Raw genomic sequence first — 21,611 nt, 5'->3', positions numbered from 1 at the left:
TCCAATGGCAGGAGCCAGGTGCTTCTCCTGGTCTCCCATGGGGTGCAGGGCCCAAGCACTTGGGCCATCCTCCACTGCACTCCCGGGCCACAGCAGAGAGCTGGCCTGGAAGAGGGGCAACCGGGATAGAATCCGGCGCCCCGACCGGGACTAGAACCCGGTGTGCCGGCGCCACAAGGCGGAGGATTAGCCTAGTGAGCCGCGGCGCAGGCCCAAATCTTGGCTTTTATGAGTAGTGCTGCAACATACCCAAGAGAAAAGATACCTCTTTGACATACAGACTTCATTTCCTTTGCGTATTAATCCAGTGGTGGGGATTACTGGATCTTAAACTTAATGCTATTTGAAATTAGCACATAATTAGTTGTTCATGTGAAGAACCTGAATGAGTGAGACCCCAACAAAAAACAAATCTTCTTATTGGAGGAAAAGGGAACTCATAAATCACCAAGTCCTTCTCTTACTTCCTCTTATAGTGCAGCCTCACTGCTCTAGGATTAGATTGATTTTTGCTCAACTATCAGTGTGGTAATGTCCTAACTGTACAGATGTACTAAGATGAAGTACAGTTATAATACCTTACAAAATTGAGAATTAATTGACTATTTCTTACTAGAGACCCATCAGAAAAATGGCTTCACTGGTGGGTGTTTGGCCTACTGGTTAAGATGCCCACACATTTAGGGAAGGTATTGTGGTTTAGCAGGTTAAACTGCTTCTTGAGATGCCTGCACCCCATATGAGAGCGCTGGTGCTTTTATCAGAGTGCTGGCTGCTTGCTTCTGATCCAGCTTTCTGTTAATGCACCCGAGAAGACAACAGATGATGGCCCAAATACTTGGGTTCTCAGCATCAATGTGGCCCACCTCTGGTTGTTGGAGACATTTGGGAGATTGAACCAGCTGATAGAAGAACACTCTCCTCCACCCCCATTAGGTTTCCAGCTTCAGCCGGGCCCAGCCATGGCCATTGCTGTCATTTGGGAAGTGAACCAGTGGGTTGGGCCTCCTCCATCTGTTACTCAATCTCTCTGCCTCTCAAAACAAACTAAATAAAAATGGCTTCAAATGAAGGGTATGTTAAAAGTCATCTTAAAATACATATGGTCTCAAAATCTTTTGGCAATTTGTTGTAGCCAAATGGTTGCTCAAAAATTTTTTTGAAGATTTTATTTATTTGAGGGATAAAGTTTAGACAGAGAGAGGGAGAGACAGACAGAAAGGTCTTCCGTCTGCTGTTCACTCCCCAAATGGCCATCGTGGCCAAAGCTGGGCCAATACAAAGCCAGGAGCCAGGAGCTTCTTTCAGGTCTCCCGTGCTGGTGCAAGGCCCAGGTACTTGGGCCATCTTCTATTGCTTTCTCAGGCCATAGCAGAGAGCTGGATCAGAAGAAAGGCAAACAAGACATGAATTGGCACCCATATGGGATATCAGCACCACAGACTGAGGCTTAGCCTACTCGCCACAGTGCTGGCCTCATGCTCAAATAACTTAAATTATGTAAACTCATTTATGAAATGGGAGGAGGATATGTACTTAATTCTAAAATTTAAACTTCCTACTAATGCACCTGGAAGGCAACAGATGTTGGTCTGAGAACTTTGTTCCTGCCACCCATGTGCGAGACCCATTTGGAGTTCCTGGTTCCTGGTTCCCTGGCTGCTGCTGGTATTGGGTAGGGAAACAGCATTCTTGCTTTGTCTATGTGTCCTAAAACCTGGTCATACCCATGTAAACTGTGCATTATACCTGAAAGAATAGCTAAACTTTACATATAAGGACTTAGAATAACATTGTCCTTCTGACACTGTATATTATGTCACCACTGAAAGAGAATTTGGGGGCTGGCACTGTGGTGTAGTGGGTAAAGCCGCCACCTGCTGTAGAAGATGACCCAAGTCTTTAGGCACCTGTACCTGCGTGGGAGATCTGGAAGAAGCTCCTGGCTTTGGATTGGCACAGCTCCAGCTGTTGCGGCCATCTGGAGAGTGAACCAATGGATGGAAGACCTCTCTCTCTCTCTCTCTCTCACTCACTCACTCACTCACTCTCCTTTTCATAATAAATAAATCTTAAAAAAAAAGGGTGGTGGTGGGGGAATGTGCAGTTTGAGACCACCAAAAAGTCAGAAGCCCTTAATTGAACTTTGGATAGATTCTTTTTTTTTTTTTTTTTAAGATTTATTTATTTATTCATTTGAAAGGCAGAGTTACAGAAAGGCAGAGGCAGAGAAAGAGAGAGATCTTGCATCCACTGGTTCATTTCCCAGATGGCCGCAAGGGCCGGAGCTGTACTGATCCAAAACCAGAAGCCAGGTGCTTCCTCCAGGTCTCCCACATGTGTGAAAGGTCCCAGGCACTTGGGACATTTTCGACTGCTTTCCCAGGCCATAGTAAAGTTGGATTGGAAGTGGAGCAGCTGGGACTCAAACTGGCAACCATGAAGTATACCGGCACTGCAGGTGGCAGCTTTACGTGCTACGCCACAGTGCCAGGCCCAATTGGATAGATTCTTGCTACTGAGATTGTATCCAGAATTCAGAGAGGGGTGCTAGTTTTAAGTCTGTTTAGTATAAGCAGGAAAGGAAACCAAATACTGTATTTCTAAAGGATATATGTACTTAGTTCTAAAATTTAGATACTGACCTGTTTTAATAGTTATATAAACATAACTTGGATCCCTGTGCCTGGGTTTTGTCCAAGTATTCTCTGTAGTTTAAAAGGAGCCCCCAAAAAGGAGGTAGTTTCCCTGTTAGAGAATTTTTTTTTAAGTCCCCAAGAAGCCAGAACGTGATTTCTTGATGTTGTGATTGGGAGCAGTATGCCAGATTAAAATATGTGTAAGAGATGTCCAATATTTTTTTAATAGAAACCATCCCAACTTCCGAGAATATGTGTTCTTGACATCCTCTTTCCTTAGTTTCAGCTAAGAAAAAAGCCCCACATGCTTTCTCTGCCCATGGCAAATATGACTTTTCATAAGAGCACATCTAGTCTTGCTTATTTATTATATTGTGCTTAAGGCCATTTGCAAATAGTGTATGTATGTATGTATTTGACAGGTAGAGTTACAGAGAGAGAGAGACAAAGAGAAAGGTCTTCCTTCTGTTGGTTCACCCTCCAAATGGCCAGTACGGCCAGCGTGCTGTGCCGATCCAAAGCCAGGAGCCAGGTGCTTCCTCCTGGTCTTCCATGTGGGTGCAGGGGACCAAGCTCTTGGGCCATCCTCCACTGCCCTCCCAGGCCACAGCAGAGAGCTAGACTGGAAGAGGAGCAACCGGGACTAGAACCTGGCGCCCCAACCAGGACTAGAACCCAGAGTACCGGCGCGCAGGCGGAGGATTAACCAAGTGAGCCACAGTGCTGGCCCCAACAAATAGTGCATTTCACAACCATAGACATAAATGATTTTAAGAGAAATCTGAACTAGAACACTTTTTTTAAAATAAAAATCTATATCTATCTATCTAACAGTAATATATGGAGAGCGAGATCTTCCATCTGTTAGTTCACTCCCCAGATGCATGCAGCAGCCAGGGCTGAGCCAGGCCTGAACCAGAAGCCAGGGATTACATCTGGATCTCCTACATCAGAGACAGGAACCCAAGTTCTTGGGCCATGATCTTCTGTCTTGCAGATATATTAATTAGATGCTGGATTGGAGGCAGGACTTGATCCTGGGTGCTCAAATATGGAATGTTGGCATACCAATCAACAGCTTAACACCCTCTGTGCCACAGTGCCCACTCCGCCTTTTCCAATTCTGTTTTTCAACTGTGTCCGTTAACAGAGATGTTCTCTTAGTTAAAAATCCATCCTGTTGAGCTGGTGCCCTCGCTCACTTGGTTCATCCTCCACCTGCGGTGCCAGCATCCAGTGTGGGTGCCGGTTCTAGTCCCAGTTGCTCCTCTTCCACTCCAGCTCTCTGCTGTGGCCCGGGAAGGCAGTGGAGGATGGCCCAAGTGCTAGGGTCCCTGCACCCGCATGGGAGACCGGGAAGAGGCTCCTGGTTCCTGGCTTCGGATCGCTGCAGTTCCGGCCGTAGTGGCCATTTGGGAAGTGAACGAATGGAGGGAGACCTTTCTCTCTGTCTCTCTCTCACTGTCTATAACTCTACCTGTCAAATAAATAAGTAAATAAAAGAAAAATAAATTTAAAAAACGAAAAATCCATTTTATCCCATTGTGGCACTTAGACTTCATGTTATATTGCAAACTCTATCAGTTGTTACTGTTTTCCACAAGCACTTTGAAAAGAAATTGAAATTTGTGATTAGGGTTAGCAGAAAAAGGTTACAGCTTGTTAATGTCATATACCAACATTGCAAGGAAAAACATAGTAACTCTAATACCACGTCCCTGAATTGTATTCATAATTGGTTCTCTGAGGAACAGTTTTACCAAAAATGATCCATTTCTCATTTCCTTTAATAATGCCTTCTGAACCAGCTAAAGATTGTGAAATATTTTCATCTTTCTTAAAATGTTTGCAAATAATACAGTTAGTTCCCATATACTGACCACTCAGATTTATTTCATCTTCAGTTTTTGCTTTATTTGACTCAGGGTTTTTTGTTTTTGTTTTTTAAAAGATAAAGCATTAAAATTCAAGCTCTTGAATTTTGTATACAAGGTTTTTTTTGTTTTGTTTTGTTTTTGTTTTTGTTTTTGTTTTTTAAGATTTATTTCTTTGAAAGGTAGAGTTAGAGAAAGAGAGAGATCTTCTATTGGCTGGTTCACTCCCCAAATGATTGCAGTGGCTGATGCTGGGACAGGATGAACCCAGGAGCCTCTTCTGGGTCTCCCACATGGGTGCAGGGGCCCAAGTACTTGGTCCATCTTTCACTGCTGTCCCAGGTGCATTAGCAGAGAGCAGAATCAGAAGTGGAGCAGCCCACCCAGAGTTAACCCTAATGGTAGAGCTAGAAACGTGCCATGGGATTCCAAATTCCATTAAGTTGGCATGTACAAATGCCATCTTACTAGTTAAAGTGATCAATTTAAGTTCATAATTGATCATAAAGATAGGATTAAGTGTCAAAGGGATCACATAAATAAGACCAGTGTCTGCTAATAATAACTGATAGAATTAAAAAGGAGAGAACAATCCAACATGGGAAGCGGGATACACAGCAGACTCATAGAATGGCAAATGCCCTAAACAGCACTATGGCCTTGGAATCAGCCCTTAAGACATTCAGATCTGGCTAAAAGGGGAGTTTCTCAGGCATGGAAAGCCAAGACACTGTGGCAAAAAAAATGACCTAAATGAAAGATCTCTGTGAGTGAGATGCCAATGTAAAGAATGGGCCATCAAAGAAGTAGGTACCTTTCTCTGAAGGAAGGAGAGAACTTCTACTTTGATTATGGCGTTGTTTAAATAAGGTCAGAGTTTTTGAACTCAAAAGGCTTCCCTAGCCTTGGCAGCTCATGACAAGAGCCTCGGGTGATCACTGACGTCATAAATAAGAGTGTCAGTTATTAAATCAACAACGGGAACCACTGTGCACGTCCCATGTAGGATCTCTGTCCTTATTATGTTGTACTACGCAAATTAACGGTAAAATTAGTATTCAAACAGTACTTTATACTTTGTGTGCCTGTGTGGGTGCAAACTGTTGAAATCTTTACTTAGTATATACTAAGTTGATCTTCTGTATATAAAGATAATTAAAAATGAATCTTAAGAATGAGATGGGGGCCGGCGCCGCAGCTCACTAGGCTAATCCTCTACCTTGCGGCGCCAGCACACCAGGTTCTAGTCCCGGTCGGGGCACCGGATTCTGTCCTGGTTGCCCCCTCTTCCAGGCCAGCTCTCTGCTGTGGCCCGGGAGTGCAGTGGAGGATGGCCCAAGTGCTTGGGCCCTGCACCCCATGGGAGACCAGGAGAAGCACCTGGCTCCTGCCATCGGATCAGCGCGGTGCACTGGTTGCAGTGCGCTGGCCGCGGCGGCCATTGGAGTGTGAACCAATGGCAAAGGAAGACCTTTCTCTTTGTCTCTCTCTCTCACTATCTACTCTGTCTTCAAAATAAATAAATAAAATAAAAAAGAATGAAATGGGAGAGGGAGTAGGAGATGGGATGGTTTGCAGCTGGGAGGGTGGTTATGGGGGTAAAACTGTTATAATCCAAAAGTTGTACTTTTGAAATTTATATTTATTAAATAAAAGTTTTAAAAAAAAGTGGAGCAGCCAGGATTTGAACCGGTGCCCATATGGGATGCCAGTGCTGAAGGCAATGGCTTTCCCTGCTGCACTACAGTGCCAGCCCTAAATGAAAGAGCTATTTGAGAAGAATTTATCCTTTCAAAAATGGTCTTTGTTACTTTCTACTATAAAATTGTAGTATTTCTAGGTTCTTGATTATCTTCTGTTCTTTAATTCTGAGGTTGTAGAATAAAACTGAATGTATCAGAGAAAAGGCTGAAACTACAAATTCTTTGTAATTATGTATTTGCAGGAATTTAGTAGCATCATACTCTGCAACATTTTAGTTAAATAAAAATCTCAAAATTCAGTTTGAGGGAGGCTGTTTCATTCTGAAGATTATAAAATACCAATAAGAATGAACTAAAGTGGCAACTTTTGGGGAGAAAGATACTTTGAGTCATAAGCATTCGTTTTTTTTGTTTGTTTTTGTTTTTGTTTTTGTTTTTTGACAGGCAGAGTTAGAGAGAGAGACAGAGAGAAAGGTCTTCCTTCCATTGGTTCACCCCTCCAATGGCTGCTACGGCCGGCATGCTATGCTGATCCGAAACCAGGAGCCAGGTGCTTCCTCCTGGTCTCCCATGCGGGTGCAGGGCCCGAGCACTTGGGCCATCCTCCACTGCCTTCCTGGGCCACAGCAGAGAGCTGGACTGGAAGAGGAGGAAGTGGGACAGAATCTGGCATCCCAACCGGGACTAGAACCTGGGGTGCCGGCACCGCAGGCGGGGGATTACCCTAGTGAGCCGTGGCGCCAGCCAAGTCATAAGCATTCTAACTATTCAGAAGGCTCTGTACAAGTAGTACCCCTAACACAAATGACTGCAGTCGAAAGCCAGATCTCCAATACTCTGCTCTTGCCAAAATGTTGAATCCAGAGACGGAGCTAACTGTGAAAACAGGAACGGAACTGATACTGGAGTGGAGATCACTTTTTACAATTTGTGAAAGATTAATAAATTTTGATAAGCACCTTGTAAATAATTAAACACCTTTAGTAACCAGTATTTACACATAAAAATATGGATCATTTCAGGCTTACTGCCCTTCTCAGAATACCTGAGATAGCATTTTCAAAACAGTGAGGTTGTTGATTAGGAAATAGGATGAGCATTTTGCAGTTTGAGGGCTTGCACAGTGTAAAGGAAATACTAAGGCAGGAAAGCAAAACCTGAGGAAACTGGGCACAACACAGATAATTCAATATCAAGTGTTTCAAATGTTGTGTAAACATTGATTCTTCCCAAAGACAATAAAGCTGAAACATCCTTGTCCTACACTACATTCCCTGATTTCCAGATATTGGCATCCAGACAGCAACCAGTATTATTCGGATTTTAAGTAAGCTATACCATCAGGTCACTTGTGTTCTGCAAACCAGCCTGGGGACCTCACTACTGCCTGAACAGCACTGTCCAGCAGAAATACAATGTATAACACATATGTAATATAAAGTCATGTAGTACATTTTTAGAAATTAAAAAAGTGAAATTAAGTTTAATAATTATTTACAGTGATATAGTCAAGGTATTATTTTGATGTGTGATCCATATAAAAACTTATTGAGGTATTTTACATCTTTCATATTAACTTGTCAAAATTCTGGTATGTATTTTATACTTATATAGATTTAGAGTGAATATTTCCAAAATTTTAAATAATAAAATTTTAGAACACAGTCTAAAAATTCGTTTTACTTGATTTCCCTTTCTGTGATTGTAGGAAGTTAGATTAAGTGAACTCTTAAGATTTCTTTCAGTTCTAACACTATGTCTATACAAAGAAATGAACTAGCAGTTGTATCAATGGTATCCTACAGAATTTTTTTTTTAAAGAAAGTAAACTGCAGTCTTTTGTTTTCTGCTAAAATGTGCTGCCTCTCAGTGCCAGGAATTGTTGGAAGAATTACTTTTTTAGTCTCTAACTCTAGTGTGGATACTGCCAGCTTGACAGGCAGAGAAAGCATCTTCATCCTTGTGCACATTGCCATTTTCATTTTGTATGGGGAAAGTTAGTAAGCACTAGATAGCTCTTTACTTTCCCATTTGATTGTGTGCTTGATGGTTGAAAAGTGAATTAACACGGTATTCTGAGCTGTCATTGCATTTGTTTTGTTGCATATTACAGCTAATTGTTTTCCTTTGTTATATATATTTTCCGTTCTGAGTGGGAATAGAAGCATCTATTAAATGTTTTATTTTTCATTGAGAAAGCATTTATGGTGCCTCTGATAAAAGAATGTGTGAGAAATTAAAAAGGACAGGATATCTTCCTTAAAATACTTATGATAAAATGCTAGAGGGAAAAATTATATAATAAATCAACACCTATAAGAATGAACTATATGGAAAGGGACAAGATGATGTGGGTAAGGATGATTGCAGGAAGGATATCTGCAGCTGGTAGTCATTAAGTTATCAGCAAAGTCCAGCTGTGCTAAAAATCATCAGGAAGCAGAGCCCACTCTTGGATTCAGAAGTGATACAGACAGATATCATGTGGTGTTAGCCATGGTGTGGGAGGTTTAGTCTGTTCTTAGATCAAACCCTGAGGGTGAGCACACTGTCAGGAATAATAAAAAGAGCTTGAACTTCCCATAGCAAGTACAATTAAAAAAAAAAAAATTTAAAGATCTATTCATTCGAAAGCAGATAGAGAGAGGGAGAGAGAAGGAGAAAACTCTTCCATCCACTGGTTCCCTCCCCAAATGGCCATAACAACCAGGGCTGGGCAAAGCCAAAGCCAGGAACCAGGAGCTTCTTCCAGGTATCTTGCATGGATATCAGTGACCCAAGTACTAGCGCCATCCTCTACTGTTTTTCCCTGGCCATTAGCAGGGAGCTGAATTGAAAGTGAGCAGCTGGGACATGAACCGATACCCATATGAGCTGACTGCATTGCAAGAGATAGCTTTGTCCACTCTGCCACATAGTGCTGGTGCAGGTGGTGTGCCAGCCTCCAAGCACAAGTTTTTAATTTGACTCCAAAGAAATACTTGCTGACATTCAGCAAGTAATTTATATTTCCTTTTTTTTTTCATGATTTGTGTTAATGTATATTACTTCATTACCATGTAGTTATCTCTGTAGGTAGCCTAAGTCATTAGAGATAGTAAGATGGTAATAGCTTCTGGTTGGTGATTGAATTTTTAGTATGGTTCTAATGCTGTTTACTAGGTTAGCAAGTGCTAGCTATTTCCTATGCTTTTATGCTCAGTCCCTTTTTTTTCCTTTTAGGGTATTTTGTAACCATTTCACAGTCACCGTCAATGTTTATTAAACCTACCTATATGTAGGTACTCTGAATACTAAGGGCAGGGTTGCCTCTGTTTGTTTTCTGACTTTTTTTACTTTTTTTTTTTTTAAGAGTTTTAAATTTGTTTTGAAAGGCAGAGGGAGCAAATGAGAAATCTCCATCCACTAATTCATTCCCCAAATGGCCGCAAGGGCCGGGATTGGTCCAGGTCAAAGCCAGGAGCCAGGAACTCCATCCAGGTCTCCTACATGGATGGCAGGGGCCCAAGCACTTGGGCTATCTTCCACTGCTTTTCCAGGCACATTAGCAGGGAGCTGGATCAGAAGCCAAGCAGCTGGGACTTGAACCATCATTCAGATGGAATGCCAGCCTCACAGGCAGCAGCTTAATCCTCTGTGCCACAGTATCTTCCAGTGTCTCCTACTTTTGAAGGAATAAGAACATATCCTATTTTGTTTAATGACATGAAATATTATTTCCTTTTGTAAAGGATTATAAATACTGGTTTGAGTCTAGATTTGTCTTTTATTTTGATAAGAACATTAAGTCTGAGATCTGCCGTGTTAAATTTTTCATGGGTCCAATAAATTGTTGTAGACCAAAGATGCAATGTTGCATAGCAGACCTCATGACCTTTTGTCTTGCCCAAACTTTATTATGCTAGTCATTGAGAACTCCTCATTTCTCTCTCCTGTTAGTCCCTCACCACCATTACACTTTGATTCTGTGAATTTGGCCATTTTAGGTACTTCACATAGACCATGCAATATTTTTTATCTTTATATGACTGACAGTTTATCTGTGTAGTTATATATTGTAGAATTCCTTTTTGAAAACAGTTTCATTCCAATGTATATATGTATCTTTATCCATTCATCTGTCAGTGGATCTTTAGGTTGTTCCCATATCTTGGCTGTTACGGGTAATGCTGCTGTGAACATGGGAGTGCTAATGTCTCTTCAAGACCCTGATTTCAATTATTTTTCGGAAATACCTACTAGTGGAGTTGCTGGTTCATGCTGTAGTTTTCTTTTTAATTTTTTCTGAAAAAAACCTACATTCTGGTTTCTGTAGTATTTGCACCATTTTGCATTCCTACCAGCAGAGTAGAAGGGCTCCAACTTCTCTATGTACTCATCAATGCTTATTTTTTGATACTAGCCATCCTTACAGGTGTGATGTAATTTCTCAAACATTTTCTCCTACTCTGTAGGTTGCCTTTTCCCTCTGTTGTTTCTTTTTTTGTGTAAAATCCTTTTAGTATGTAAGATCATGTTTTTTTATGTGTTAGTAAAATACTAGTAGGTTGATCAAGTGTGGTGGACATGGTTGTTGTCTGTCCAAATAATTTCTTTCTTCTTTTCAAGAATTAAAAAAAGTCCATCACCAAATTACTCTCTTTAGTATTTTCTACCTCAGCTTTCTGGCCTTCTTGTAGAAATATGTCAAATTAGATAAATTATTATTAATTATAAGTGGCTTTTCTCATTTAAGGAAATGGCTAGTGCTTTTTTCCCTTACAGTGTGTTTGACTAGGCCTTTGTTAATATCACTTTGTTTTCAGTATGCTGTGTAATGTTTAACAGAAATATATATTGTGAGAATAAAACTAAGTAGCTGTTTTTGTATCACATTATCCACCTATTGTGATAATACAGGAATACATGTGACTTAATATTTTTCTTGTGTTTCAACAGAAGGAGAATATATTAAAATGTTTATGCGGGGTCGGCCAATTACAATGTTCATTCCTTCTGATATTGACAACTATGATGACATCAGAACAGAACTGCCTCCTGAGAAGCTCAAACTGGAGTGGGCGTATCCTTCTCTACCAGGACAGCAGATTTGTTTGCTTTGTCTCTGATTTAAGAATAACTAGTTTCCCTAATCAATCAAAATTGTCTTTATATTGTGTAAATATAACCACTTGAGAAATTAAAAAGGATACATCATCTCTGATCCTTTTGCACATTTTTATGTATTAGCAATCTAAAGCAGTCAAAATTAATACACTCTGAAAGGGCAAAAGAGTATCCCATGAACATCGCAGCTGGTGCAGGTGGTGTGGTAGGAAAGCACTGGAGCGGAATGGAAGACTGCTGTTTTGAGTTTGGTTCTGCTCATTCTCTTCTGTTAACCTTAACTTCCTTTAGTTATTAAAAAGAGTTAACAACCCCAGCCTCACATGACTGTTTAAAATAGAGTTTTGCTAATAAGTTCACCTAGAAATTCTTGGCTTCTCTTTGAACCTTTAAGAAACTCTGTAAAGCAGAGAGTAATTAAGAACTTCAACTCTGCTGTCTGCGTCCATTCTCCTATAACCCCTTGCCCTCCTCCTTAAGTTATTCCCTCTGTTATATAGATAACAGCTTAGGAAAACTTAGTAGTCCTGTAATTCAGTACAACATCTTTTTAACTGACATTCTATGTTTCAAGCTTCTTGCCTATCCTTACAAATCATTTAGGTCTGGCATAAATACCACTTTCTCAGATAGGTCTTCTTTTGCTCCCCTTCTTCTCTCTCTAACCATCTAAATTAAGCCCTCCATTTATGCTTTTTCGTCATTTCATGTTATTTTTCTTTCCATAATCTAATGATAGATTTGGTGGTTATTTCTATCTTCCGCAGCAGCACATAAACTCCAGAGATAGAGGCCTCACATTTGCCTTGTTCAGAGCTGCATGTCAGTACTGTGCCTCATGCCTATTGGGAGCCCAGTATATTTGTCTAGTGAGTGAGAAAACAAAGATTCAAACACATTGGAAGTCTCAGGATTGCACAAGATAATGACAAAATATGGGTTTTCTAGTTCTGGTCTTAGTTATGATTCCCATGTGTGTCCATGAAAGCATGTTAATTTAACTCCCTGAGAATTATACTTATTAAGAACCTTAACTCTGCATCTTTTAAGATATGGTTATCGAGGAAAGGACTGTCGAGCTAATGTTTACCTTCTTCCTACTGGGGAAATAGTTTATTTCATTGCATCAGTAGTAGTACTATTTAATTATGAAGAGAGAACTCAACGCCATTACCTGGGTCATACAGACTGTGTGAAATGGTTGGTATCATTTAATGTTTGATCGTTTTCTTTCAAAATTTTAAAATTTTGGTAATATTGAAAATAATTTCTTATGCGAAGCTCAGAATATAAAGATATTACAGACATTCTGCAGAAGGTACTTTAAAAAGGAAAAAAAAAAAGACTTGGAATCCTCCAAAACAGTTTTTGTGATATCTACAGCAATAAATACAGTCCCCCCTAAATATTTATTGGAATCTCTTCTACTTTCACAGATCCCTGATAGTCTTTCTTCTTCTTCCTCCTCCTCCTCCATTTTCTTCCTCTTCTTTTTTCTTTCTCTTTTCTTCTTCCTTCTATGTATTTAAAAGGTAGAGTTAGGGGGAGAAACAGAGACAGAAGGTCTTTTCATCCATTTGTTCACTCCCCAAATGGCTGCAGTATCCGGGGTTGGGCCAGGCCAACCCACGAGCCTGGAACTCCATCTAGTTCTCCTGCATGGGAGGCAGAAGCCCAAGCAATTGGGCTGTCTTCTGCTTTCCTAGGGAGCTGCATCAGAATTGGAACAGCCAGAACTCGAATTGGTACCTCAGTATGATGGCTCAAATAATTGCATTTCTGCTACTCATATGGGAGACCTAGATTGAGTTCCTGGTTCCTGGCTTTGACTTCGCCCTGGCTGTTGTGGGCTTTTGGTGGAATGAACCAGTATATGGGGCCCCTCACTCTCACTCTCGTCACTTCCTTCCTCTTAAATAATTAAGTAAAAATTTGAAGAAAAAAATAAATATTGCTGTTCAGTTACGCTTAATAATTTATTATTTAAACCTATCATTTACCAATATTTAAAAACTTATGTTTTTACCTTTATCTAGGAAAAATTAATATATGACTTAGAATATATACGTATTATTAGACTTTTAGAAATAATGGAAGCATTGTAGAATAATATGTATGCAAAATTATTTATTACAGCATTGATTGTGATATTAAAGATTAGAAATAGCCTATTATTCAGTTGCTAACTAGTGATGTTGTGTTATACCCGTACATCTCCATGCACATGTAAAGAGAAGAAGGAAGCACTTTATGTATTAATATTGAATGATACATAACTTAAGTACAGATGTTAAAGATTAGGATAATGTGCAATGCTCTACCATTTGTATAAAAAAGAAATAAAAAATAAGTGTTTCTCTTAGCTTTCACATATATAAAAATGTCCTAGAATTATTAATACAAAGAAACTAATTATAATGGTTACCTTATAGGGAATTTCAGGGAGTAGAGATGGGGTGAGGTAAAGGAGATCTTAGCAGATAGGGCAGGTGAGAAAGAAGCCTTTCTTAATTTTTTTTTTTTTTTTGGACAGGCAGAGTGGACAGTGAGAGAGAGAGACAGAGAGAAAGGTCTTCCTTTTGCCGTTGGTTCACCCTCCAATGGCCGCCGCGGCCGGCACGCTGCGGCCGGCGCACCGCGCTGATCCGATGGCAGGAGCCAGGAGCCAGGTGCTTCTCCTGGTCTCCCATGGGGTGCAGGGCCCAAGCACTTGGGCCATCCTCCACTGCACTCCCTGGCCACAGCAGAGAGCTGGCCTGGAAGAGGGGCAACCGGGACAGAATCCGGCGCCCCGACCGGGACTAGAACCCGGTGTGCCGGCGCCGCTAGGCGGAGGATTAGCCTAGTGAGCCGCGGCGCCGGCCTTAATTTTCTTTTATACCTTTTTCTTTTTAAAATTTATTTATGTATTTATTTGAAAGGCAGAGCGACTGAGAGAAAGAAAGATTTTTCCATCCATTGGTTCACACCCCAACAGCTGTAACAGCCAGGGCAGGGCCAGGCCAAAGCCAGGGGCCAAGAACTGCATCTGGGTCTCCCACATGGGTGGCAGGGGTACAAGCACTTGGTCCATCATCTGATGCCTCCCTAGGCCCATTAATGGGAAGCTGGATTGGAAGCAGATCAGCTGGAACTTGAAATCTGGCACTCTGATACGGGGTGCAGGTGTCCCAAGTGATGGTATAACCTACTGCACCACAACAGCAGCCCCTCTTTTATAGCTGTTTGGATATTTGAACCATGCAAATGTATTACCTTATCAAGAAATTTTAACTTTTTAAAAGAAAGATCTGGGGGTGTGCTTTTGGCTTAGTCATCTTAGTAATTCAGTTGTGACACTTACATTCCATATCAGAGTGCCTGCATTTGAGACACAGTTCTATCTTCCTGAATATTCATACCCTAAGAGACAGCAGGTGATAGCTTAAGTAGTTGGGTCCCTGCCACCCAGATAGGAGCTTTGACCCAAACAGCCTGAGCCATTGTGGGTGTTTGAGGAGTGAACCACTAGATGGCACCTCTGTCTCTTTAATTATAAAAAAGATAACTGAATTAAATACAGCAAAATGTTAAGTGTTAGATTTCTAGTTACCTTTGTGTTGTAGTTGATCTCAATACAGGACATAAACTATTTAAATAAAAAATGAAATTAAAGAAACATTAATAAATACCAGCTTCCTTAGTTATCAAAGAAATTAAAATAAGATACCATTTATACTCATCAAATTAGGTAAGTTTTTTTTTAAGTTATTTATTTGAAAGAATTACAGAGAGAGAGGGATCCTCCATCTGCTGGGTCACTCCCCAAATGGCCACAATAGCCAAGGCTGTGCCAGATCAAAGCTAGGAACCAGGTTCTTCTGGGTCTCCTGCTTGGGTGCAGGGGCCCAGGAACTTGGGCCATCTTTCACTGCTTTCCCAAATGCATTAGTAGGGATCTGGATGTGAAGTGGAGCAACTGGGACTCGAACTGGCACCCATATAGGATGCTGGCACTGCATGCTGTAAGTTAACCTGCTGTGCTACAGCACGGCCCCTAGCTAATTACTTTTTTAAAGATTTCTGTTAATATAAGGAAGTTGTAAAACTTTTAGAATGTTTATACTGCTCTTCTGGGAAGTAATGAGCAATACATAATCAGATGTTCACTGCTGGTTTTTTTGTAGAAAAGTACAAATGGCCTAAAAGAATTGTTACGTCGTGGTGGTGGTGGTGGTGGTGGTGGTGGTGGTGGTGGTGGTGTGTGTGTATATATATATATATATATATATATATATATATATATAAATTTATAAAATAATGAAAAATGCTTGTAATTTAGTAGATTGAAATTGTACAATGTTGGGAGCCGGTGCCATGGCTCACTTGGTTAATCCTCCACCTGCAGCGCTGGCATCCCATATTGGCGCCAGGTTCTAGTCCTGGCTGTTCTTCTTCCAGTCCAGCTCTCTGCTGTGGCCCAGGAAGGCAATGGAGTATGGCCCAAGTGCTTGGGCGCCTGCACCTGTGTGGGAGACCAGGAGGAAACACCTGGCTCCTGGCTTCAGATTGGCATAGCTCTGGCCATAGCGGCCATTTGGGGGCAAACCAATGGAAGACCTTTCTCTCTCTCTCACACTGTCTAACTCTGTCAAATAAATTATAAAAAAAAGAAATTGTACAATATAATATCCCATTTTTGCTGTTTTTTTTTTTTTAAATATAAATACCTATGCCTGTGTGCATGGATGAGAGGAAAACTTGAACAAATGAAGACAGTTCAGTTTGTTACCATGCTACAGTTGTGGATAAATATTTTCTTCAAATTTAATGTGCTATCAGTTTGTTCAGCTTTAAATGGGAAAAAAATAGCTTAGAAAAAAAAACTTAGAAATCTTCAAATAATTTTTGTTTGACTTGCCAAAGAACTATTGTAATATTTTTGTGTTTAAAGATTATTTGTTGGGGCCGATGCTGTAGTGTAGTGGGTAAAGCTGCTACCTGCAGTGCCAGCATCTCATATGGGCGCCAGTTCAAGTCTCAGCTGCTCCACTTCCAATCCAGCTCTCTGCTATGAACTGGGAAAGCAGTAGAAGATGGCCCAAGTCCTTGGGCCTCACACCCATGTGGGAGAACCAGAGGAAGCTCCTGGCTTTGGATCGGCCCAGCTGTGGCCGTTGCGGCCATCTAGGGAGTGAACCCTCAGAGGGATGACTTTCTCTCTCTCTCTGCCTCTGCTCTTCCTCTCTCTAACTCTGGCTTTCAAATAAATAAATAAATCTTTTAAAAAAATTATTTGTTTAAAAAAATGTTGGAACTAGGGCACATTTTTGCTGTTTCACATGTTTCCAATATTTAAAGTTGTTGTTAATACTGCTTTTTAGCCTTGCCATACACCCTGACAAAATTAGGATTGCAACTGGACAGATTGCTGGAGTGGATAAAGATGGAAGGGTGAGTTGGCACAGTTCTGTGTGTTTTATACTTGGTGATACTGCTGTTAAAATTGAGTTGATTATCATTTTAACCACAATGAGCTTATTTTTTTCTTCTAAAATGTACTAAAGGATTTCTTGTGTAAACAGGTAATAAACATTAGAACATTTTAAAAGACAAAAAATAATCATACTGCTTAAATTTTTTTTTCTAAAATAAAAGTGTTCTCCTTAGAGAAACTATTGACTTTTAATGATGGGAAGTCTGATAAGCTTGTCACAGTTTTCTTTACATAGAATTATTTACCAGTGTTTGCCAAATGGTATTGCAATTTCCCTTAACTGACAGAGTTCGTGATTTTAAATATGTTTAGAACAGTTATCACTTGAAGTGTTTCGCTTTTGAGTAGCTTCAATAAGTTCGCGGACCATGGAATTAAAAGACAAATTTATTTTGTGCATAAAATTTTGAAATCCATGCATACTTTTTTCATAGTACACATTTTTTATGAACTTTTTCAAGGCTCTTTTGTGTAACATTCCTTATTCCTAAGAATCAACATTGAATATAAATAATGGTTGATACATACATATGAATAAACTCATGACATTATGAGTTCAGTTTCTTTAAATAGATGTGGAGAGGTTATATTATATGGCTTTTAATAAGTGTTTACTTTGGGAAAATTATTTAAATCTCTATATCTAGTCTTCTCATCTATTAAATTATAATACTACCTAAAGTTAATAGGATTGTGAGGATTGTGAGGTTTAAATGAACATATATGATATACTTAAATGGTATATGGATGTGGATAGGAAGTGTTAAAGCAATCATATAGATAGGATTAAATGTCTGGTAATAATAATAGAATTAAAAAGGAGTGAATGCTCCAACATGAGAATCAACAGACTCATAGAGTATCCACACAGCAGACTCATAGAATGACAGTTGCTTTAAGTAGCACTCTGACCTCAGAATTAGCCCTTAAGGCATTCTGATCTGGCTGAAAAGGCCATGAGAGCATTTCAAGCATGGAAAGCCAAGACACCAAGGCAAAAATGTCCTACATGAAGGACCTCTGTGGGTGAGACCCCAGTGGAAAGGAAATGGTCATCAAAGAAGGAGGTACTTTCCTGTAAAGGGAGGAGAGAACTTCCACTTTCCTTTTGGCTTTGTATTTACTGACAGAGTTTGTGGGTTCAGAAGGCCTCCATAGCCTAGGCAGCACATGTCAAGAGCCTCAGATGATCACTGATGTCTTACATAAGAGTGTTAATTGTTAAATTAACAAGAGTCACTGTGCACTAACTTACCATGCAGGACCTCTGTCCTCAAAGAACTGTGTTAGGAGAGTTAACAGTAAAACTTGCTCTCAAAGAAAAAAGAATGTAGTTGCAACTGAGAGGGTAAATCCATAAAACTATTATTAGAAAATATCAGTTTACAGCCATGTTTCTAATTAGGAAGTATTGTAAAAAATAAATGATGGAGGTTAAAAAAATCCAAGTTATAGATTTAAAGAAATGTTATTAGAACATAGTAAATACCCAAATTGTTTGCTGCTACTATTGTCACTGTTGTTATTTCCTTATTTTCATATTATTAAAAGAAAAATACTTACCGAAGATCTTTGGGATCATGTCTAAGTCTAGTAGTGATTTCCTAATAGATACTGACCAATCCCTCTTACTTTGTAAAGATGGTGCGTAGTCCTGAGTGGCAGTGGTATTTATTTGCATCTACCTCAATACCAGTGAGTCCTGCTGTCTTGTGTCTTTGCAGCCCCTTCAACCCCACGTCAGAGTGTGGGATTCAGTTAGTCTGTCCACACTGCAGATTATTGGACTTGGAACTTTTGAGCGTGGAGTAGGATGTCTGGATTTTTCAAAAGCTGTAAGTAACAATTTTTGAAGAAAGAAAAGAAGTTAAACTCATTTTGTATGTATGTCTCCATAGAAAATGATAACTCTAACTGAAAAGGGAAGTGTTAGCCATTGCTAATATTAGCTATTGCTAAAATATTAGCTTTTTTTTTTTTTTTTTTTTTGCCAGGCAGAGTTAGAGAGACAGAGAGTTATAGACAGAGAAAGGTCTTCCTTCTGTTGGTTCACTCCCCAAATGGCTGCTACAGCCGGCGCTGTGCCTATCTGAAGCCAGGAACTGGGTACTTCCTCCTGGTCTCCCGTGTGGGTGCAGGGACCCAAGCATTTGAGCCATCCTCCTCTGCCCTCCGGGGCCACAGCAGAGAGCTGGACTGGAAGGGGAACAACCAGGACTAGAACCTGGCACAGGCGGAGGATTAGCCAAGTGAGCCACGGTGCCGGCCAAATACTAGCATTTTAACCCAAGTACTAAACTTTGATTTAGATGGGATCCAAGATACTGTCCAGAATTATATTTAATTTTTTTCCTTGTTCTGTTACAGGATAATGGTGTAGTGTTGGAAGAAGTATTTAAAGGAGTACACATGGCATTGTGCAGTTTGAAATTAGCCAGTAAAATATGCTTTAGCTTCAGCTTAGATCATAGAAGAGATCTATTTTATTTAGAAAATTCACAAACAAAATTTGGCCCATTCTGTACAAATTGGCTTTTATGTCTGGTCACTTTTTTTCTTTATTTATTTTGTTTAAAAGGTAGAGAAACAGTTCATTCCCTAAATACTTGCAACAGTCAGGGCTGGACCAGGCTGAAGCCAGCAACCAGGAACTCAATCCAGGTTTCCTGCATGAGTCGAGTCAGCACCTTCTGCCTTCTAGGATGCACATTAACAAGAAGTTGAAATAGGAAATAGAGTCAGGATTCAAAACTCACGCAAGAGGTGTCTTAACTGCTGTACCAAATACCCACTACCTTTCTCTCTCTCTTTTTTTTTAATCTATTTTAAATTAAAATTGATAGGCAGCAAGATTGAAAGACATGACACAACACATAGAGAAATCTCATATCTGCTGGTTCACTCCCCAGATGCCTGCAACACCTGGGGTTGGGCCAGGCCAAAGCCAAAGAACAGGAATTCATTCAGGGTCTCTCATGTGGATGACAGGGTTCCAACTAATTGAGCTACCACCTGCTGCCTACCAAGTTGCAAGTTAGCAAGAAACTAGAATCAGAATCAGAGCTAGAATTTAAATGGAAAGCAGACGTCCCAAGCAGCAGCTTAATCACTGTGCCGAATGTCCTCCCCTATGTTTGACAGTCTTATCTAAGTCTGAGGCTTTATTCTGAGAGGAGAGTAAGACCAGATGTTATTTACTAAAGCATTTATTTTTATTTTATTATGTTTATAAAATATTAAGGAGATTTACAGTGTAGTATCCATATCTTTCTTATTGGAGAGACGGACAAGTAGACAGAGCTCCCATTTGATTCACTCTTCAAAAACCCGGAGCCAGTAACTGGAAACTCAATTCAGGTGTCCTGTGTTTGTGACAGGGACCCAGTTACTTGAGCCATTACAACTACTTGCCAGTGTCTGCATTAGCAGAAAGCAGTAGTCAAGATCCAGTGCAAGTGGTTGAACCCAGTAACTTCAATGTGGGATGTGCACCTTCTAACTGCATCTTAACTGCTAGGCCAAATAATACTTTATTCTGGAAGTGGCTAGGTTTTATTGGACCTCATTTTTGCTTTAGAATATACTTATGCATTAATATTATCTCACTAGTACTTACCCATCAGCAGCTATATTCTGTATTATGGGAGTTTTGTGAGATATGCATGAAGTGACACTTTTAGTACAGAAAGATAAATTTGGGTAAAGTTAGAAGCTTCACTAACTTGTAGGCACTGAATGTCAGTGGTCCAACTACTCATGAACTGGGAGAAGGATATTTAGAAAAGGATATGAGAACAGACAGAAAATACTTTCACTACTTTTTTTCCTTCTAAAAATCTCTGTAGTGAGAACTGATCCGTTGCTGATACCATTGTTAATATCTTGAATTGGCTCATATTCCACCTCTTTCCATTTCAGATAATCATTCCAAATACATGCTAAGAGAAACATAGGGAAGCATAATAAGCTTTACCCTTCCTTGGTACTGCTGACTCTTCAGTACAGTGTTTCCATAGACATTATAAGGCATATATCAGAGATACTTTGAGAAAAATAGTTGTCCATATCTGTTTCTTATTTATTTATTTTTAAAGATTTATTTATTCACTTGAAAGAGTTAAGGGGGCTGGGTGGGAGAGATCTTTCATCTGCTGGTTCACTCCTCAGAGGACCATAACGACCCGGGCTGGGCCAGGAGCCAGGAGCTTCAACCATGTCTCCCACGTGGGTGGCCAGAACCCAAGTACTTGGGCAATCTTCCATCAGAAATGGAGCAGCCAGGACTCAAGCTGGCCCCGAAATGGGATGCCAGCTTCTCAGGTAGCGACTTTGTCCATTATACCACAGTGCCAGCCCCTCATATCTATTTCTTAAACTGAAAGACTTAAGTTATGTGAATGAAAATGGTTTCACAGGGGCTGGTGCGGTGGCGCAGTGGGTTGACACCCTGACCTGAGGCACCGGCATCCCATGTGGGCGCCAGTTCGAGACCTGGCTGCTCCACTTCCAATCTGGCTTTCTGCTATGGCCTGGGAAGGCAGTGGAGGATGGCCCAGGTCCTTGGGCCCCTGTACACGTGTGGGAGACCCGGGGGAGGCTCAAGGATCCTGGCTTTGGAGCGGCATGGCTCCAGCTGTTGGGGCCAATTGGGGAGTGAACCATTGAATAGGAGACACCTCTCTCTCTTCCTCTCTCTCTCTCTCTACCTCTACCTCTACCTCTACCTCTACCTCTACCTCTACCTCTACCTCTCCTCTCCTCTCTGAATGGCTCTGACTTTCAAATAAATAAATAAATCTTTTTAAAAAATTAA

The 21,611-nt window shown here is 40.4% G+C and overlaps 1 protein-coding gene across 8 annotated transcripts in view; it reads left to right on the top strand.

The window, feature by feature from the left end:
- EML4 (EMAP like 4) overlaps positions 1-21,611 on the top strand; it is a 180,354-nt gene that overhangs the window by 114,999 nt on the left and 43,744 nt on the right. For all 8 annotated transcript variants that reach the window (XM_008254479.4, XM_008254478.4, XM_070069207.1 and 5 more), the window contains 4 exons: positions 11,155-11,278; positions 12,373-12,522; positions 16,686-16,755; positions 18,523-18,633. In XM_008254479.4, the coding sequence (XP_008252701.1) occupies positions 11,155-11,278; positions 12,373-12,522; positions 16,686-16,755; positions 18,523-18,633 (455 nt within the window). The remainder of the gene's footprint in view (positions 1-11,154; positions 11,279-12,372; positions 12,523-16,685; positions 16,756-18,522; positions 18,634-21,611) is intronic.

Source organism: Oryctolagus cuniculus, chromosome 2 (genome assembly GCF_964237555.1).
Source record: "Oryctolagus cuniculus chromosome 2, mOryCun1.1, whole genome shotgun sequence".
Classification (NCBI taxonomy): domain Eukaryota; kingdom Metazoa; phylum Chordata; class Mammalia; order Lagomorpha; family Leporidae; genus Oryctolagus; species Oryctolagus cuniculus.
This window is presented reverse-complemented; position numbering and strand designations above follow the sequence as displayed.